The sequence below is a fragment of the Canis lupus genome, chromosome 14, assembly GCF_011100685.1.
Source record: "Canis lupus familiaris isolate Mischka breed German Shepherd chromosome 14, alternate assembly UU_Cfam_GSD_1.0, whole genome shotgun sequence".
Taxonomy (NCBI): domain Eukaryota; kingdom Metazoa; phylum Chordata; class Mammalia; order Carnivora; family Canidae; genus Canis; species Canis lupus.
This window is the reverse complement of record NC_049235.1, coordinates 51,739,011-51,757,776: the sequence shown is the minus strand read 5'-3', so window position 1 is coordinate 51,757,776 and position 18,766 is coordinate 51,739,011. Positions and strand designations below refer to the sequence as shown.

At 39.5% G+C, this 18,766-nt stretch overlaps 1 protein-coding gene across 3 annotated transcripts in view; it reads left to right on the top strand.

Annotated features, from left to right (window-relative positions):
• Positions 1–18,766, top strand: part of DOCK4 (dedicator of cytokinesis 4) — a 409,941-nt gene that overhangs the window by 217,994 nt on the left and 173,181 nt on the right. For all 3 annotated transcript variants that reach the window (XM_038557373.1, XM_038557375.1, XM_038557374.1), the window contains exons 9-12: positions 8,836–8,917; positions 9,445–9,505; positions 13,482–13,614; positions 17,605–17,693. In XM_038557373.1, coding sequence (XP_038413301.1) covers positions 8,836–8,917; positions 9,445–9,505; positions 13,482–13,614; positions 17,605–17,693 — 365 coding nt within the window. The remainder of the gene's footprint in view (positions 1–8,835; positions 8,918–9,444; positions 9,506–13,481; positions 13,615–17,604; positions 17,694–18,766) is intronic.

Below are 18,766 nucleotides of genomic sequence, written 5' to 3'. Positions count from 1 at the left end.
GAATTCAAGTTTCATTTTCCTAAGTTCCCCAATGAAGAAGCTGCAGCCACACAAAGTAATCCATCTTGCAAGGACTTCTTTGGCATTCGCTGCCATTTCTGTTGTAAGACTGTTGAACGCTGACAAAGGAATTATGAATGGTTTGGCCCTCATTGGCTCCTGTTCTGAAGATAAGACTTTATCCTCTCAGCATCTGTTTGTGCCCACTGGGTGGGCATTGATGCGCTAAAGGAAGCTTACAAGTCTTCTGTGGTTGTTGAAGCAAAACATTGTAAGATCATGCCATTACTGTCTTCATTTTTGTGGTCATCCTATTCCAGCGGGGATGGCTTATCAGTGAGAGGGAGAAGCCAAGCTGTTGAGGGCTTCCAGAGCGTCGATGGACTCGTTTCCTGTTACTCTGTGTGCATCAGACCTGTCCCTATGGGGGCATCACTTACAAAATCTGTCATGCTAAAAAATGTGAATAAAAAATGGTGGAGACAAATACAGTGTCTTTTCCTAAGTATTTCTATTTAGAGATTTTTGACTGCACGTTTGGCAGAGCCTATGTCTTTTTTTTATTTCCATTGATCATGGTTTCACACGGTTGCTGTTGAATCACTGATGCTCATTCATTGAGCTGTTACTGCCGTCCTCCCCAGAGCCAGCCACCAATCTGGGCAGTGGGGACACATCAGTGAGTAATACAGGGGAAAAAAAAATCCTGCTCTTCCAGAACTTGGATTCTAATACTCTTAAGCTTTAAGTCGAGAAGTATTTTTAAAATACAGTTTCTATACCATCTCTTCCTATTGTAACCAATATGCTGGTTCCATTTCACAAAAATATTTGCAGTGTCTCTAAAGTACTGCACTTTCTAACCTTTTGGTGCCTTCAGCTCCTTCTCAAACTTACAGAAACTGTAAATCTCTCTGGAAAGTAATGTACCTATTCTCATGCACCTTAACATTTGTGTGTCAGTTTAGAGACTTTGTAGCTGTCTTGTTAAGAAAAAAAAAGATCATTTGACCTTTAAAAAGCCCAGCTGCATGTGTCATCTAGCTAATAAGTAGTATTTAATCATGATTTAGATAGCTTTCGGTTTTTAAACTTGTAATGAATACAAAGAATCTGTCAGTAAACTGTAGAAAGGAAATTTGATTTTCGCTTATTGTCTTTTAAAAAAATAGAACATCTTTTTGAAGTAATAAATGCATGAAAGATGTGTTGTACTTAGTGGTTTTGCAGGGCTTGACTTACTTCCAGTTTTATTATTTATTCTGTTTTCATTTAAAGTTTCCTTGCAAGGACCTGCGAGCTTCAATCCAGAGAATATTTAAGCCCTGGTTTGCTCTATTTTCAAGATTCTTTTTTACAGGTGCTTTCCCTAACGAAGAGGCATTGTTAGAAAGGTCAGAATAATTACCCAGAGTGTTTCCTCCCTCACAGCATGTCCGAGATACAGTATTTATAATGATCAAATTATGTAAATTCCCAGAAGAATAAGCATAAGATATCCTGCCTATATAGGCCTTCTTATTTTGTGGTTCCTGTTTCTGTTGACCAGATCCTATCATTGCCTGCTTTTTGTTACTTCTCTGAGAAACTTGTTTTCTAGTGAAATTCTTAATGAGTTCTCTTGAGATAGATGCAAGTGAGTATTTCCCGGATTGCTCAAATGGTATAACTATTTCTAAGGATTTTACTTGAGTACAACCTTGGGACTTCTGGGGTCTTGGGTCTTTTGAACTTATAGTCATTACTGTTTTTCTCAAATCAACAGTCAACCGAGATCCGAGATCACTTTTTAAAATTCATCAGTGATGAATAGCACAGGTAAGGTAAAATGGCAGGTGCTGTATATATCACTTATTTATAACTTTACAAAGCACGGAATTTCTTTTTTCATTGAGTTATACTTTTCTAGAAAGAGTTTCAATTCAGGTAACTTTATTCTCTGAAAAGAAGAATAACATGAAGCACTTCCCAGCCATCGTAAATAGTAAGAAAGAATCTGTTTCATGTTCAAAATCGGCAATGCAGTTGACTATAGTTTAAAAACTTACCTCCCCTTGTATCATTCAACTTAAAAATCCTTTGCTGTCCTGACAAAGGCATCATATTAGTTGGTTGCTTAGTCCCTCACCCTCCAATATTCTTAAGGTGAATGTGGGCATGGACATTAATATTAAAAAAAAAGAAAACTCAGAGTCTGTACTCTTTAGGTGAACTTCAGAAACCTTGATATCGACAATCACTCTTTCCATTTCCCTGTAATCAGAAAAGCTCATGACCCTAGTGTTGCTTTAGTTTTAAATTTAGAAAGCACGTTAATAGGTTTATTGAGGAAGTCTTGTTTGAGGAGTTGCTTTCTTTATTGCCAAGGAGAAACTCTGTCCCTTACTGGTCATGTGGTTGAGAAAAGAGTCTTTGTCCTGAAGGTACCAGGCATGTGTTGCCTGCTTGCTGGTATATATGAGTCTCGTAACAGACGGCAGGCAATTCTGACTTGTTGGGGCTTGGACATATGGGTCAAAACAGTGGTCTTTAAACATGATTGGGCTTTTAAACATGCAGGGAGCTTTTAAGTCCATCCTGACGTCGGAAGTCAGGAAGTCCAGGGTAGGGTATGGGTTTTATGTGACTCCCAAGAGCATGTCATGCACTCCTGGGTTAGGAGCCCCTGGATGAGAAGGCCAGCAGTGCCTTTTTTCCTACTGAGCATTCCTTTCATCTTCCTCTCTGCCACCCTGAGCAATGAATCCCCTGATCCAGCGGCCAGCACACCTTCCAGCCACCTCCCCGAAGTCTTGCCTGACCAACCATAGCACCAGATCATGGGGGGCATTAGTCCACATTTAGAAAGTTTCTTGAGTCTTCCTGTTTTGAGTTGTCCTTCACCACTTGTTCTAGAAAAGAACACAGTAATGGTCGCCCTCAGACTGTTGGCAGCATCTTAAACTGTTCATCAGGGGATCCCTGGGTGGCGCAGCGGTTTAGCTCCTGCCTTTGGCCCAGGGCGCGATCCTGGAGACCCGGGATCGAATCCCACATCGGGCTCCCGGTGCATGGAGCCTGCCTCTCCCTCTGCCTATGTCTCTGCCTCTCTCTCTCTCTCTCTCTGTGACTATCATAAATAAATTTTTAAAAAAATTAATAAAAAAATTAAAAAAAAATAAACTGTTCATCAGTCAGAAAGCATTTGAAAAAAGGCAGAAGCTGTGAAATAGAAGCATGAAATCACTGCATGTTTGCGTTCTCTTGCCTTTTGGATAGAGGCTCTGGAGTCAGCACAGCTGAACTATTCCCTCACCTCTTCTCACTCTTCCCTTTGTCCTCTCGCTCCCACTGCTGTCTCCTTGCCTCCTGGCACATCTCACCTCACTTCTGTTCATTGTAGAGTCGATATTGTCATCCTTTAACTTTACAAGTGACTTTGTATTTTCAAAGGCACTACATGGAGTATTTTTTCGGCCAATGGTTCCATAAAGTATGAGTGTAAAAGAACTGGACAGTTCAGGTTTTTTTCCCATTAGTTTACCAGAACATGAGCATCTAAATGTTTTCTCTCTTTTTTTATTATTCCTCTTGGGGACCATATGTTTATTTCAATGATTTAACTGTTCAAATGATTTTAGAAATATTCTTTGTAATTTTTTTTAGATTGATCAGACTAGACCACTAATCTTTTACACCACATGTTTCTACCCAAGATATTCCCCAGTCATATATTTTTGTACAAAGTACAGGCTGTACAATTTTCACATACCTGAAATCATCAGGCAGTTTTGCTTCTTACAAGATGGGAACTGTAGGGAGGTAAACATGAATCCATACAGAGAAATGTAAAAGTCTTCTTGGCATTGGCCATTCCTAACTTTAGGTGCATTGCTCTTTGAAGCCAACTGAATATCTTAGGAACACCCTATGGGAGAACCACTTGATGAGGTTACTCAGAAGGCTGGAAGCACCCTTCCGCATCTGGCCTGCAGGCTTCCAAGACCCTAGGCAGGGCCTTTCCTACAAAAGGGTGATACTTCTCAGTGAAGATGATAGAGGGTCAGGAAGACAGGAGCATCCTACCCTGCTGAGAATGGGAACAGAAGCCATCAGGGGGCTTCATGGCCCTGCTGCACACCCCACAGTATTTGATCACTAGTAAGGACTTTTCTATCAAACTATGCTATGGAAATACACCCTTCGTTGTCAGAGATCTTTTTTAATATTTCAGAATGTAGTAGTACAGCTGAACAGGTTCACAGATGTACACTGAACACAGATACGTTTGTGACTTGCTGGCTGCCTTTCTTTCTTAATTTCTTTCCAGATTCATGCGTTTTCATTACTTTTTATTTTATTGAAAATATTCACAATAAAAACCCTCAGTTAACACGACATGGTTAGTCTTGCTCTCCTTTGTTCAAGGTAATCTGTTCTTTTAAATACAGCATAGTGTTGTGGTTAAGAGCTGAGATTCTGGAGTCAAGCCCTGAATAATTGATTTCCTGGCTCCATCCTTGCTGATCATGCAGGTTTGGCTGATTTACCTAATATTTCCAAGCCTCAGCTTTCTCATATGTAAAGTAGGGACACAGAGGTGGTTCCTACCACATAGGGCAGTTGTGACAATTAAGTGAGAGAATCCATGTGAAGTGTAAGTTGTGGTGCCTAGCACAGGGTATGTATTTACTGGTACTGTTTTTCCCTGGGGCCATCCTGGAAATGCTTATTTACACTCTATTTCATTATCTTGGTTTTCTTGCATCCTTGTTAGAAAAAGGCAAGTCATAGATAATAGATAATTATGGCTTTTTTATTCTTTATTTCCAAAGAACGTATTTCCTTGTTGATTTATAATATAGAATGATTTATAAGGGCTCACATGTGGAATTCAAGTGGACACTAAATTTCTCTGGCAGTGAAATTTCCTCTGGGAGAACATGGCAGTATATGGAAAAGTCAAATGAGAATTTTTTTTTTCCTTGCTGGTAATACCAATTCACATTTCTCAGTGTTTCTGGAAGTGTTTCTATTTGCTTATTCATTCCTTGATGATGAAGGATGCAGTATTCTCATTTGGAAATATATGATGTCACTGTAGATTTTTCCATTACTGTATGTTTAATATAATAAAGATATAAAATGCGCATGAGGACAAGGTTAAAAGCATGATCTAGAATCTGGGAGGTCCACGAAGTTAATTAGGTGGCTCTCACATCTGGTGGGGAGGCACCATTGATTGAAATGTCTCTTTGGAGAATTTCCTACATTTCTCACCATAAAGTAAAGGACACTATGGAGAAGAGAGAGAAAGTTAAGAAAGGAAATAAAGCTCCCCAATTATTTGGATTGTGTTGTATTTTTTCCTAAAAGAGTGTTCAGTCTTTAGTTAAACACTGAGGAAGTACCGAGTCATTGGCTAGCAGCTGGGGATGTCAAGGTTAATAATGATCACCCTGTACTCTAATTCCTCACAATGTAATAGAAACACACAAACCTGCTATGATGAAGGAAAAATGTAAAGGATGTAATTGAGGGATTTACATCTTATCATAGGACACTTTTTAAACTCACAAAAACTAGTTTTGTTTTCTAATGAGAGATGCCACCTGTCTACTTAGAGTTCTGAAATGTGTCGCTATAAGTCTTTTGTTTACTCTGAAATCATTCGCTGGTTAAATAGGTTCTGTATCACCAAAGCTGAAGAGACCCTGATTTGAGTTTGTAAAATAAATTGTCACTAAATGAATAAAAAAGGTGGGGTTTTTTTGTTTTTTGTTTTTGTTTTTGTTTTTAATTAGCAACAGAGGTTTTCTTTTTCCTTTGAATAGAAGTCTGGTTTTTAAAAAATTGCACATGAGTTATTTTTCCATAGTACCCATCGTTGGTCTATTTTTATCTCCCCCTTAAGGCATGCTTAAGCTCAGGGATATGTCATTGGCTTAGTACATATTGATATTCTTTCTGAAACAGGATATGATATAGTATAATACTTGCATAATCAGGATTCTGTCTAGACTGGTGAAATTAAAATAGTGACAGAGCAAAAGGAATCTCTTTCTGAAATAGAATACTTTAGGAAACATTGCTTTACCAGAATATTGATGAAGCTTACAAATATGGAGTGGTATTTTATATCAGTATTAAAGTTAAGGTTTTAATATCTAGAATGCCTTGTTGACTTTTGTATAGTAATCTTATTGGCATTCATTATTTTAGACTGGCCTGTCAGAAGATAAAGTGAAATTGGTTTTACCACTTATGTTGGATAAAGAGGAACCTCCAACCTAAGTGCATCTCAACAAAATATAAAAACATAAAGTAGTATGTGCCATCTGTGATACAGAAGAGGGGAAAGTGGTCACACTGCTTGTGTTTTGGGGCTAAAATATAATCAATAAATGTTCTTTGATGACTAAGAAGCAAAACCAAATACCAGTCTTAAATCTCAAGAGTTTTGTTTCACTAAAGCCAAGTTCTTACATCATTTTGGAGCTCTGCGTTTGTTTAATAAAATAATTTATTCCCCAATTTATTTTTCTATGTATGTTTCCTTGAACAAACTACCAAGGAACTATTTTAAGCCAGGGACTGGTTTGATACCTGCTGAACTAGATCTCTACTTCTTTCATTCCTGGGAGGCCAGGAAGAGTGGAGACAGTGACCCTGTACTCTTAGGACCAGGCTTGACTGAATCAGTGGTTGTCCCAAGCAAATAAATGGCTTTTCCCTTATCTCAGTATTCTGGAAATATTGGCTCTCTATTTCTACAAAGCAGAAGAAAGATTTACCATACAGCATTCAAATGAAGTGCATAGGTTTTGAATTAACACATGGGTTGGAGCCACTACTCAGCCACACACCAGGTCTGTGATCTTGGGTGTAAAACTATTTACTATTTCTCAGTTTTCCCATCTATAAAACGGGCATAATAGTACTGTCTTTATAAGGACATAGTGAGGATTAAATGAATTATTATCTTTTATTTTTTTAAAGATTTTATTTATTCATACATGAGAGACCCAGAGAGAGAGAGAGAGAGAGAGAGAGAGAGGGAGAGAGGGAGGCAGAGACACAGGCAGAGGGAGAAGCAGGCTCCATGCAGGGAGCGCGACGAGGGACTCAATCCCGGGTCTCCAGGATCACCCTGGACCAAAGGCGGCGCTAAACCGCTGAGCCACCTGGGCTGCCCAGATTAAATGAATTAAACCCTGTAAAGTCCTTAGCAGAATAGCCATCAAATGGTAAATTCTGGGAAAAATAGTAATACTTAATATGATTATTTAATTCATTTATCTGAAGATTTTTACATATTCCCTTTTAGCGTATCTTTATTTAGAAATAATAGTGAATTATCTTCCATGGTGAAGAAAGCTTACAGTTCTTCTCCTTTCATTATAGGAAATAATGATTGGGTATCATTAATTTAACTCTGCATCCTCAGTTGGAGCTGTCATTTCCCACCTCTTCTTCAGAATTGTATATTGTGGGAACTTTAGCTTCACTTGAGAATCCTTGCAGCAATTTATATTCTCTTCATTCAGATCTCATCAGCCACCGCTCTATGGAAAAATAGCCCAAAAACCCCATAGATAATAGGTGTGGAAATGACCCCACAGAAATGTGCATTGGTTTGCCCTTTCTCATATGAGAGGTCAGGAATAGGTATAATGGAAGGAAAAAAAAAAAAAAAAGAACAAGGTAAGTCAGGTAGTTGAATCTGTTACAAGGATCTATCTAGATTTAAATCACAAAAGAGAATAAAAATGTTCAAAACAGCCATAAATTCGTATCCTTATGCTTCCTTGGAGATGTGGTTATGGCTCTCATTTCTCCCCTTGTATGAGAGAAGGAAGATTGGAGTCAATAGAGCCATTATTTAAGGCAAGGATTGGGTGGTGAATAAGCATGGGGTTGGTAGTTCTGAGCCTCACTAATGCCCTACAGTCCCTTTCTCCACTCGGTCCCCAGGCTGAAGCTACCCCAAGCAAGGCCACACTGTGTGCTAATACCCCCTGGTACCACATTCTGTGGATTGTTGGCTCTGTATTCTCTGCCCGAGGCAGGCAGCTACTGGATACTGTTGTAGGCACCAGGATATTGAAATTCAGAAGCTCATGGTTGCTGATACATTCATTTTTGGGGGCTTGATAGTCTTCCTGTTTTATTTATTTATTTGACTATAAATGGGATAACATTACCTTGGATCTAAATGATATCCACAAGTATTTATTGATTTGAATTAGTAACTGACCAATAGCATTTGTGTTTGTATTAAATTTGGGGACCCTGTATTTTCAAACACAAGTTCTGTGGGGAGTTTGGGGTCTCCTTTTCCTTTGTGGACCAGTGCAAATTCATTTCTTGGGCCTTCTCTTTATGTTTTGGAGCATAACATATTAAGCTTTCTATTAGATGGTTGCCACTCAGGATGGTGTCCTTGTATGATGTTAATTAACTACTAAGACATACAACTTGAAAAACAATATTCTTGGATACAAACACAAAAAAGATGTTAGATCATGTTTTTTTCCCTTACAGCACCTGTTTCTACTTTTTGGAATAATAAGAATGATTTCACGGATATGGAAACCTATTCTTTTAAAAGTTAATTTTTCGCTTGCATGTATATTTATGTTTTCTGCTTTTGTAGTTGCTGATTTGCCAGTATTGTCAGAAGTGAAGCAAATGTTTATTGTTTTGGGCGTCCTCCTAATTAACAAGCAATTTTGATATCAAATGAAGAACCTAATATGTTTCGAGTCTAACTTAAGATGAAGAACAACTAGAAGAGTGACAAGCCCTTAGATATTAAATAATTTTCAGAAAATGAAACTTTTTTTTCTCTTGTAGTGAGAGATTTTTCTTGAGGCTGAATAGAAATGGACTTCCCAAAGCCCCAGATAAACCAGAACGGCATTGCTCTCTCTTTGTGGTAGGTCGATCTTGTTTCATCTACAGGTGAATTCTTCCAATTGTACTTTATATTATTTAAAGGAGATGAAGTATTGTGAGAGAACATAGTGACTTTGCTTAAACTTTGTAAATAACACACGAAGTACGGTAGTGCCCCGAACTCTGAATATCACCCTTCATAGACACACCTCTCTTCCTTTGGTGTACGTTAGAGCCTGTTACGCTCCGCACAGCGTATAGGTATTTAGAATGTACTAAATGTTTAAAGAATCAGTGAGTAAGAGATTAAAATAAGAATGGGTTTTTTTTTTAAGTATTATTTGACATCAGTAGACTTAGAGTGTTAAGTTGATTGGAGTGGTATTTTTAGAACAGGATTTGAATTATATACCTCTGCTACAAAATTCCATTAGGAGTGTCTACATTATCTTTGTCATCTGTTATTTGTGGAAATAATGTGCTTTGACCTTTAATGCTTCTATATAAATTATGAGTTTTAAAATAATCATGCTTTTTTTTTCTTTTTGCTTTTTTTTCTTTTCATAGGATCTGGGCAGCAGCGAGCTAAGAAGAGACATCTATATCACTGTGCACATTATCCGAATTGGTAAGTTCAACATTTGTCAGTGTGATAGGAGCACAGCAGGGGGAAGAAATGCTGAAAGGTCTCTGTGTTGTGATTTCTTTGCTATCTGGATCAGCAAGAAGTGAAAGCCAGTTTGGAATCCCAGAATCACCGCATTTGGAAATTTTTCCCTTGCCTCTCCAAACCCACCACCAGCTTCCCCATGCATCACAAATAGACTTTGTTTTCTTTCCATAGAAGTCACGAGGTAGTCTGTTGTGCTTCTTTTTGTTTTATTGGACTCCCTAAACAGATTTGATTCAAAATTTGGCATTTGTCTTTTTAAATTCTAATTTCTGTTAACAGCATAAATTACTTTTAGAATCTGGATTTCCTACAAGTTTTTGAAAATTTTATACTAACTGACATGTTCCAAAGTGCAGGGTGCTACAGAGCATTATTGCAAAAAGTGCTACAACTTAAAAAAAAAAAAAAGTGCTATAACTAAAGACTAAAGGGCTATGGAACACTGAATGCTATGTATTTTTTCCACTTTTATAATATCAGCTCATTGAAGGGTCTGAGAAGTCCTACCGGGAAATATTAAAATGCCTCTCTAACTTGGTTGGCCCTAGCTTTCTACAAATTTGATTTGACCATGGAAACATTTATATAATGTAACATTTATTAATATCTTGCAGAGCACACTTTGGGTGTTCTACACCGAGCTTGCACAACAAAGCCAGAATGTGTTCACTTGTTTTTACCCATAAAATACCTCTAAAAGCAGATATTTAATGGCAGAGGAACTAGGTAAAATGAGGAATGGTAAAGCCTACACAGTTTTTGTATTAAAGCTAACCAGCTAATACTGGAAACTGGTTTCCACTTCTTCACTAACTGTACTACATCATTTGCTTAGGAATGCTTCTGCAGGATAGTAATATATTGCCAGGCAATCCTGCATAGTGATCTTTATTTTTATAGTCTTGTATCTTATGCATCTGATAAGTGCACCATGCATCGAGAGACTATAAAACATGTTACTATCCTAACATAGATTTTCTATACATTTTTCTCATAAAAGTCAGTTCCGGGGACCTGTTTTCATTTTATGCTATTTTTTTATTTGAGGGACAGTTGAAATAAAAAAAGTAAACATTTTTGTGTTAACTTTCTTTTTATAAGTGAGTATATATGCGGAGAAAATCAGAAAGAATCCTTAAAAAGGTTGGAAAAGTTGGAATGCATGCTACCGTGTATTTATGAGATGAAGCTTTTGTGTTCCCAGGATGGCAGGGGTGCAGTTCGTCAAGTAATTCTTTGTGTGTGTGTGTTTTTAATTCAAATTTGTAATGCCAATTGTTAATGTAAAATGTGGCTTTTGATACCTTCCTGTAAACGTTGCATTTGAACATAATCTTCTATAGTATCGAGAGAAAAAGTATAGTACTTTTGCTTTCAGAACTTTTTAAAAGGTAGCTGCAGGTCTTTGGTGGTAGTAGCCCATGTGGCAGCGGGACCCCGGGCCCTGTTCACCTGTGGCCCAGGTGGCTCTACTGCTGAGGAAGCTGCTTTCGTGTTACCAGTCATAGGGCTGCCTTTCAAATACATGGTCCTGGATTAGCGATTGCATTCTTTATTAAGATTTTTATGATCATTAATGAATGTTGAATCAGACATTACCTGTACCCCCTCCCCACCCACCCAACGAGTTTTGGTCAAACTAATCCTTCCCTGAGATTACCGCCAAAACTGCCTGATGGTTGGTCACATTTACTGGTTTGACATTTTGAGACTGACAAGAAATAAAATTGAAGGTAAGAAACGCTAAGAAAGGGCAAGACTTCATCTGCTGCAGTGAAATTAAGGAGTGGAAGATTCTTGTCTATCAGGGGCAGATACTTCCTACTTTTTCTGGAGTGTTGCTTTAGTAAGAAAAGGGCAAGCTGACCCTCACCGGTTGCAGAAAACAGGAGCAGTGGCACCTTGCCTCACAATCTAAGCCTGGATCTTTGATTGGTTAGAAGAGGAGGAGAAAAAAAGAAATAAATAGTTCCATATCCTCATAGCCATCCTGCTAAAGGTTTTTCCACCTCTGTGTTTCTCCTTTTGGCTTTTAGCTGGTTGCTGAAACTATTCACTAAATACAGCTAGATATTTTTACCTTCCCCACGCCTACCTTCCTTTCTGCTTAGAGAATTTTCCTAGAAATCTGACCAGAACCGTGAACTTTTATTAATTCTAGAGTTGGGAACGCCAGGGCTGGCATCATACAGTCTTTTCAGTACAGGACTTAGACCAAAGTTTTGGTGTTCAAAGAGGTGATGCCTGCAGAGCCAGGAAAGAAAACTTGAAATTGAAAGTCTGAGGACCTGAGTGGTGCAGAGGCTCAGGAGTGATGCTGACCTGCAGTTAGAGGGAGGGATCAAAACCTCCCTGCAGTCTCCTCTGGTTGTGAGAGATGGCCTCCTGCATCCCCTGTACTTGGCTGTCCTCCCCAGGCTCCTGCAGGGTTTTCTTTCATGCAGTTCTAACCAAAAGGGGCCAAAAAATTGGGATGATAGCCTTGCCCTGCATAAACTTCTAGGAATTTAGAGCTAGGAGAGTCCATGGGAATAATCATGGTGAGAGTTTCAGGGTTTTCTTGTTGTTTTTTAGTACTGAATTTCTTGTGTGATGTTAAAGGACTTTGAAATACTCCACTCAGAAATCTTCTAATCACTTAGTTGTCTTGCATTTGCAAGGGAATGATCAAGAAGGAAAAATAAATCATGATATTGGTAAAGATTGGAGAGTATGCTTCATCCTAATCCAATCTGTAATAATATTCAAAACAGAGATAACCTAGAATTTTTTCCCATTTAATAAGTCATTAGAGTTTTAAGATTGTCAGTTTTGTGAATAAAAGTATGATTTGTTGATAAATTCAAGTATGACATGTAAAGCATATGATTTGCCAGTGTAATTTATATTAAAACATGGATTGAAGTTTAGCCACACGTTACAGCATCAGGCCATGAAACATGTTTCCTTGAATTTCGCACCTCTACAAAGCAACTGGCATGTTTTTTAGTTTTGATTCTAGCTGATAAAATGAGAAATTTTCATGCTGTTTGTAAGCATTTCCCTAAAAATGATGCATTGCCATGGTAATTTTACTTTATTACCGATGAATGGAAGCCAAATTGGATATTGCCATCCTCCCCCACCCCCTTTTATTTTTACACTGTTTCACATTGGATTTCGGAAGTGCTGAAGTCCTCTAGATGTGCTATGGGAGAATTTTGCTCAAATGGAAAACAATTTATGTATCTGTTGCCAAGCATCTGGAAACAGATTTGCATATTTTTTTCATTATTTTTCCTCACATTAACTTGTTATATTTCAGCTTCACTATATTTTCTTCTTCCTGTCTTCACAATAATCCACTGGTAAATATAATAATAAATTACAGCAGTATCTCAATAATACTTAAAAATATATAACAAGTTGAAACTGTATGAGAGTGAAAAGCATCCCAGGAGATTTCAGCCATTGGCTGAGTTATAATCAGCCTGAGCCCTGGGTCAGGAAAGGGGCATGCATGCTCATTTGATCGTCTGTGCTTAGTTCTTCTACTTTCAGGGAGTCTCAAACTGCTTCCTTTCAAAGGTATAATGTTTGAAATAGTTCTTTAAATATGGAAATTTTTTAAAAATAGAAAAATGAAACAGGCACCATTTTTGCATTTCTTAAGTCGAACCTTCTGGGTTACCGTGGTGAATCCTTGGGAGAGGGTTCCCAAACCTGGGATCAGCTCCAGTCTCCATGTTTCACTGGTGACAGCTGGAGACCAGAGATTCATCTATAAGCCCAAGGTCACCCAGCTAGGTGCTTAGAAAGGAGAATCAAGAACTGAAGTAACATCTTCTGTGCCCTTTTACTTGCCCAGTTACATTTACTATGACCTCTGTATTTGTTTAAGGGGCACCAGTCAAATGGCCCCATGGGCCATCTTTGCTTTTCAATTGAACAGGTCGAATGGGAGCAGGAGAGAAAAAGAATGCCTGTAGTGTCCAGTACCGGCGACCCTTTGGCTGTGCAGTTCTGAGCATTGCTGACCTGCTGACAGGCGAGACAAAAGATGACCTCATCCTGAAAGTGTACATGTAAGAAGCACACACAGCACGACAGGGGCTGGGGCGGGTGCAGAGGCCCATGTGGACCCTCCGTGGTGAATGCTACTCCAAGGAGGGTGATGGAAGAGCAGGGAACGATTGGGTTTATGAGCCACTCCCCCAAAACTCAATCTGGTGACTCAACTACAAGTGAGCCCACAAACCACCATTCACCAATCAGAGGAGTTATGAAATTAAGAACCCAAGAGTATAAACAAACTAGCAGTTGGGTGGACCATCTACTTCACAGAGTACCTTCTCTGAATTAAAAACCTAACCTGTCTTTACCTCCAGAGAGTTCATTTGTTCTTGGAAAATGAAAATAGTTTTTAACATAACCTAATTAGAAGTAGGAAAAAACACCCAGGTAGGGGATTTCCCTTCTATTTCCTATAATATTAGTTGGCTAGGTCTGCCCAGCAAAGTCCCACAAAGAGAGAGGCTGAAGCAGCAAAAGTGGATTGTCTCAGTCCTGGAGGCTGCAAGTCCTAGGTCAGGGTGATGGCTAGGTTGAGGCTTCTGAGGGCTGGGAGGGACAGTCTGTCCCTCTCTTCTGGTTTCTGGTGGTTGTTGGCAGTCTTTGGTGTTCTGTGACCCTTAAATGCACTACCCAGCCCCTGCCTTCATCTCTGTGTCCACATCTCCCCTTGTTTAAGGGCATAGTTATATTAGGTTGGGGCCCCACCTCAGTGACCTAATTTTAACTTGATTACTTCTGTAAAGGCCCAGTGTCCAAATAAAGTCACATTCTGAGGTACTAAGGTTTTTGGACTTCATGATTCTCTCTTTAAGGGGACACACAGTTCAACTCATAGCACTCCACTAAGAAAATCACTTAATGTATTCCAAATCTTAAATTAGGTGATTTTTTTAAATGCACATGGCTTCAGATCACCCCACCCTGAGCATCTCCCCACAGGTTTGGAAATTGAGAGTTGACATACAGTGGTGTCCCCACCCTGGGGTGAGGGAGTTGGGTAGGGGGGTGGGATGGGGTTTCCTCATTCCTGATTTGAGGACCATACTTCTGGTCACCTCCATGAGTGAGCGTGCTCTAGTTTCGTTTCTGTTTGTGGAGCTGATATACCCAATGGATGCCAATAGTTTTCCTATGTTGGCTTAATATAAGCAGCCCACTGCCTGTAGGACATAGACTTCAAATTGCTTTTTGACCACTGCTGGAGGGTTTCATGGATTTATCCAATTCTCCATCCAGTGCCCCCTGGACCTGTGCCACACATTTGCTAATTAGTTGACAGAGATTTGTCTATAGCCTGTGGTTTAGGACCACAAACTATATCTCTCTCTTTTTTTTTAACTTTATCTCTTTTAAGAGGGATAAAATCTGTGACCTTGATATTAAACTTGAAAACTTTGGGTGAAACTAGTGGGTAGAAAACTCACGACTCTTTTTATCATGTGGCAGCCCTCAATTTCCATGACAATCCTCTTCCCACATTCTGGTGATCATAAAATATAATTTTTTTGAAATAATTCTGGCGAGAATAGCCCTCATTTAATATGTGCTTACTATGTTCAAGGAACTGTTAGGCATTTTCCATGTGTCATGTCACTTTATCTTCATGACATACACATAAAGCAGATGCTATTGCCTCTGATTTCCATGTAAGGGGACAGAGAGGCTGGATAATGCTCCAAAATCACTTGGCTAATCAGAACAGGAACCAGATGTGAAATCAGGAATATCTGACTCCAGAACGCAAGCTGTCACGTACCAGGTCCCGTGCTCTCAGGTGTTATTTGACACCGCTGTCTAGTGATGTGATAATGATGCTGTTGTGTAGCATTGCTTTTTAAGAAAACTGGAATTCCTTAGAAACCCAGTCTCATCCTTTCTTAGAGTAGTCTTTCCAGGTGTGGCTAGCAAGCACTATATTTATCTTGCCACTGGGAAAACAGGACCAACAGTTGCATGCATCACCCTTGGCTATGCAACCTGCTGAAAAAGACCCATGAATTCCAGCTCTGCCTATGGGAGACACTCACTCTCATAAAAAATAAATTGTATTTCTCTTTGTGGTTGTCACTATCTGTTTTTTTATAAGCATCAAATAAGGCTTTAGATTATTCTTGTTGGAAGAGAGATCCCCTTGAAAATGCCAGTTCAGCAAATTATGAATGTGTTTCAGGAGGAATGCTAGCCAATCAAAACAGTCACTGTAGATGAAACAGAAAGTGTGATTTTAGTAAAACATTTTGAGGAAGTGCCTGTTAGAAACAATTTGGAAGAAATTTCTATTTGTTAATATGACTGAATCCCTCACCCATCTGGGACTCGAATATGGAACAGTAACAAATACCTCATCTGAGCCCGGAAGATATTTCAGTCACACTTTGAGCTTTGATTTTACGTAGAGTTTTGTAGGTTAAAAGCATGAATCCGGGAGTCCGTTCACTAATAGGAAGTCTCTTCCTTCCCCGCCTGAGCTGAAATAAGAAAACTAGAGGCCGAATATACTAAATTGCAATTTGGTATCCTGCAGCTGGATGGTGGGATGGTTTCATTTCATCTTAATTTCTCAGCCTTCCAAGATGCCTGTTCTGTTTGGTACCCTACTGTTAAGTGGCTCAGAAATGCCCTCCATCATGTACATCCTGGAAAAGCCTATGGTGATGAAATAAATATGTAATCGAACTGTGAACTCTCAGCCACAGACAAGGAACTTGCCGTGGAATGCTTTGACTGATATGTATAGAAGCTTGATATTCACGGCCCTTAGGAAAGGAGCATTTGTGGCTAATAGAAGTAGTGATTTACATAGTTAGATGAGGGAGGCTGTCCCCGGCTAACTGAGGCAGTCATGGCAGTAAGGAAGGATAACCAACCTCAATATTTAGGGGCCATTAGGAGTTGCCAGTCAGAGGGACTTCCATCCATTCATTGATGCAGCTCATTAATTTTTCAGCACCCTTGGTATTTAGAGTCCCAAGGGGGACACATGTCCTAGATCCATTCCTCAAGAAACCTTAAAAGTTTCCTGGGTGAACTACAGCATGTAAAACAAAGATGACATGAGCTAGCAAGTGACAAGAGCTAAAAGAGCAAGATACAGATGGCTATGAGAGTAAGAAGATGGAAAGATGCCTATTAACCAGTAGAGGAAAAACTGGGGAGCTTAACTTTTCAGTGCAAGGGTAATTTTTTTTTAAAGATTTATTTATTTATTCATGAGAGACACACACGGAGAGAGAGAGAGAGAGAGAGGCAGAGACATAGGCAGAGGGAGAGGCAGACTCTTCACAGGGAGCCCGATGCGGGACTCGATCCCAGATCCCGGGATCACAACCTGAGCCGAAGGCAGCCATCCAACCACTGAGCCACCCAGGTGTCCAAAGGGTAATTTTTAATTACCCTCTTTCAAGTAGTGTTAACCTCAGTTGCATTTTGCTTGCTTTGTTGCATTCTGATGCTAGCCCAACTTGGTCATGTTGTTGTAGGCAGAGACCCACTAATGAGAACTAATTCATGGAGCATTTACTATATGTCAGGTGTTATCCTAAGCCCAGAATCATCTTAAACCCAAGCTTATTTAACTGTAATATATTAACCCCATTTCACAAATGAGGAAATCAAGGCACAAGGAGGGTAAATAACTTGCCCAAAGAACATAATTTAGTTATTGGTGAGGGTTCAGATCCAGGGAGTAGCACGTTTCATCTGCACTGCCTTCCACTGTGTGCATTAGTTCTCTGAGATTTTGAGGTGAGGGGGACTCTCATAAATTGTTCATTCCTCACAGCCACTCCTGGCATGAAGTAGGTAGTCATGCATTTACCAGATATGGGCATCCTGCTCATCCTGGGGCAATTATGCTATCACTGACCAGTTTGGGGGAGTTCCCAAGGAGATTTAAGGGCGTACGTTCTGATGGTTATTCCAAACAGAACAGGTGTGCTACTAAGGCCATTGTTTGATCTCATCCATTATGGAAGCTTAACCAAGTGTCAATGTCTTCATAGGTGTAACACAGAGAGTGAGTGGTACCAAATCCACGAGAACATCATCAAAAAACTGAATGCACGTTACAATCTGACGGGCTCCAACGCAGGTGAGTGTGTGGGACTGGCTGACTCTCCCTCCGCTTTTCATTTCAGGCCTTTTATTTTATGTATCTGTGTAAGAAGGAGATGAACCATGCTTTGTTTTTCTCTGCATTCACTTTGTAACTTTAAAAACGTACAGTCAACAATCTGGTACGTCTCCCTGTGCTAAGATGGGTTTATAGCTATAACTCTATTTAAAGTAACTCTATTTAATGTATTCTGTTCTGGTTTGAAACAAGGCAGAGTATGTGGATTTGTTCAGTAATACCAAGTGGTGAGGCCTCTGAGTTGTTACCAGTCACTAAAACCCAAATGACAAATATGCTTGGGTTCTTGACTGTGGTATGGAATAGGGTTGATGGACGGAAGTTAGGTCCAAGAAAGTCATGCTTCCCTGCCTATAGCTGGGAGCAGAACAACATACTGGAGAACAAGCATACAGGTTCATGTGTTGAAATCGGCTAGGGAGACAAATGTTGTTGGCTGCAGTTTCACGTACAGAAAAACGTATGCACGCGTAGTAAGAGGGGGAACTGAAATACAGAGCATTACAAGTTATATATGATACGTGGTACGTATTCTTAACCTGGAAACTTCATAGATACTGCATCATACAGCATATATAGTGACATTTTTACGTTTGGTCAGTGGACAAAAACTAGGTGAATATTCTTAGCTCCCTGTCCCCCCCCCCCCTTCAAATCCAAGTTGAAGCAAAACAGACTGTGCAGCTGTGTGGTTTCATTGACATAAAAAACTTGACATTAAGTCATCTATAGAACTGAATGCATTATTTTTTAAGACTGGTTTTCAAAGTAACTTGAGTATAGATATTTATGCCCTTGTCCAACCTTCCTGGTAATCTAGAACAAGAATCTGAGCTCAAACCACCTTTTTTTCAGACCCGTACACATCTTACTAGGCTACACTGACCCACAAAAAAAAAGTAACCATAGACAGAAACTTTCTGCTTCAGTGAGAGTCCTAAGCATCGACAGGTCACACATGTGGCAACATTCAGGTTGTTATGAGTGGTGAGATCACCCTCTCCTCCCTTTCCCAAGAGTTGGGGAGGTAA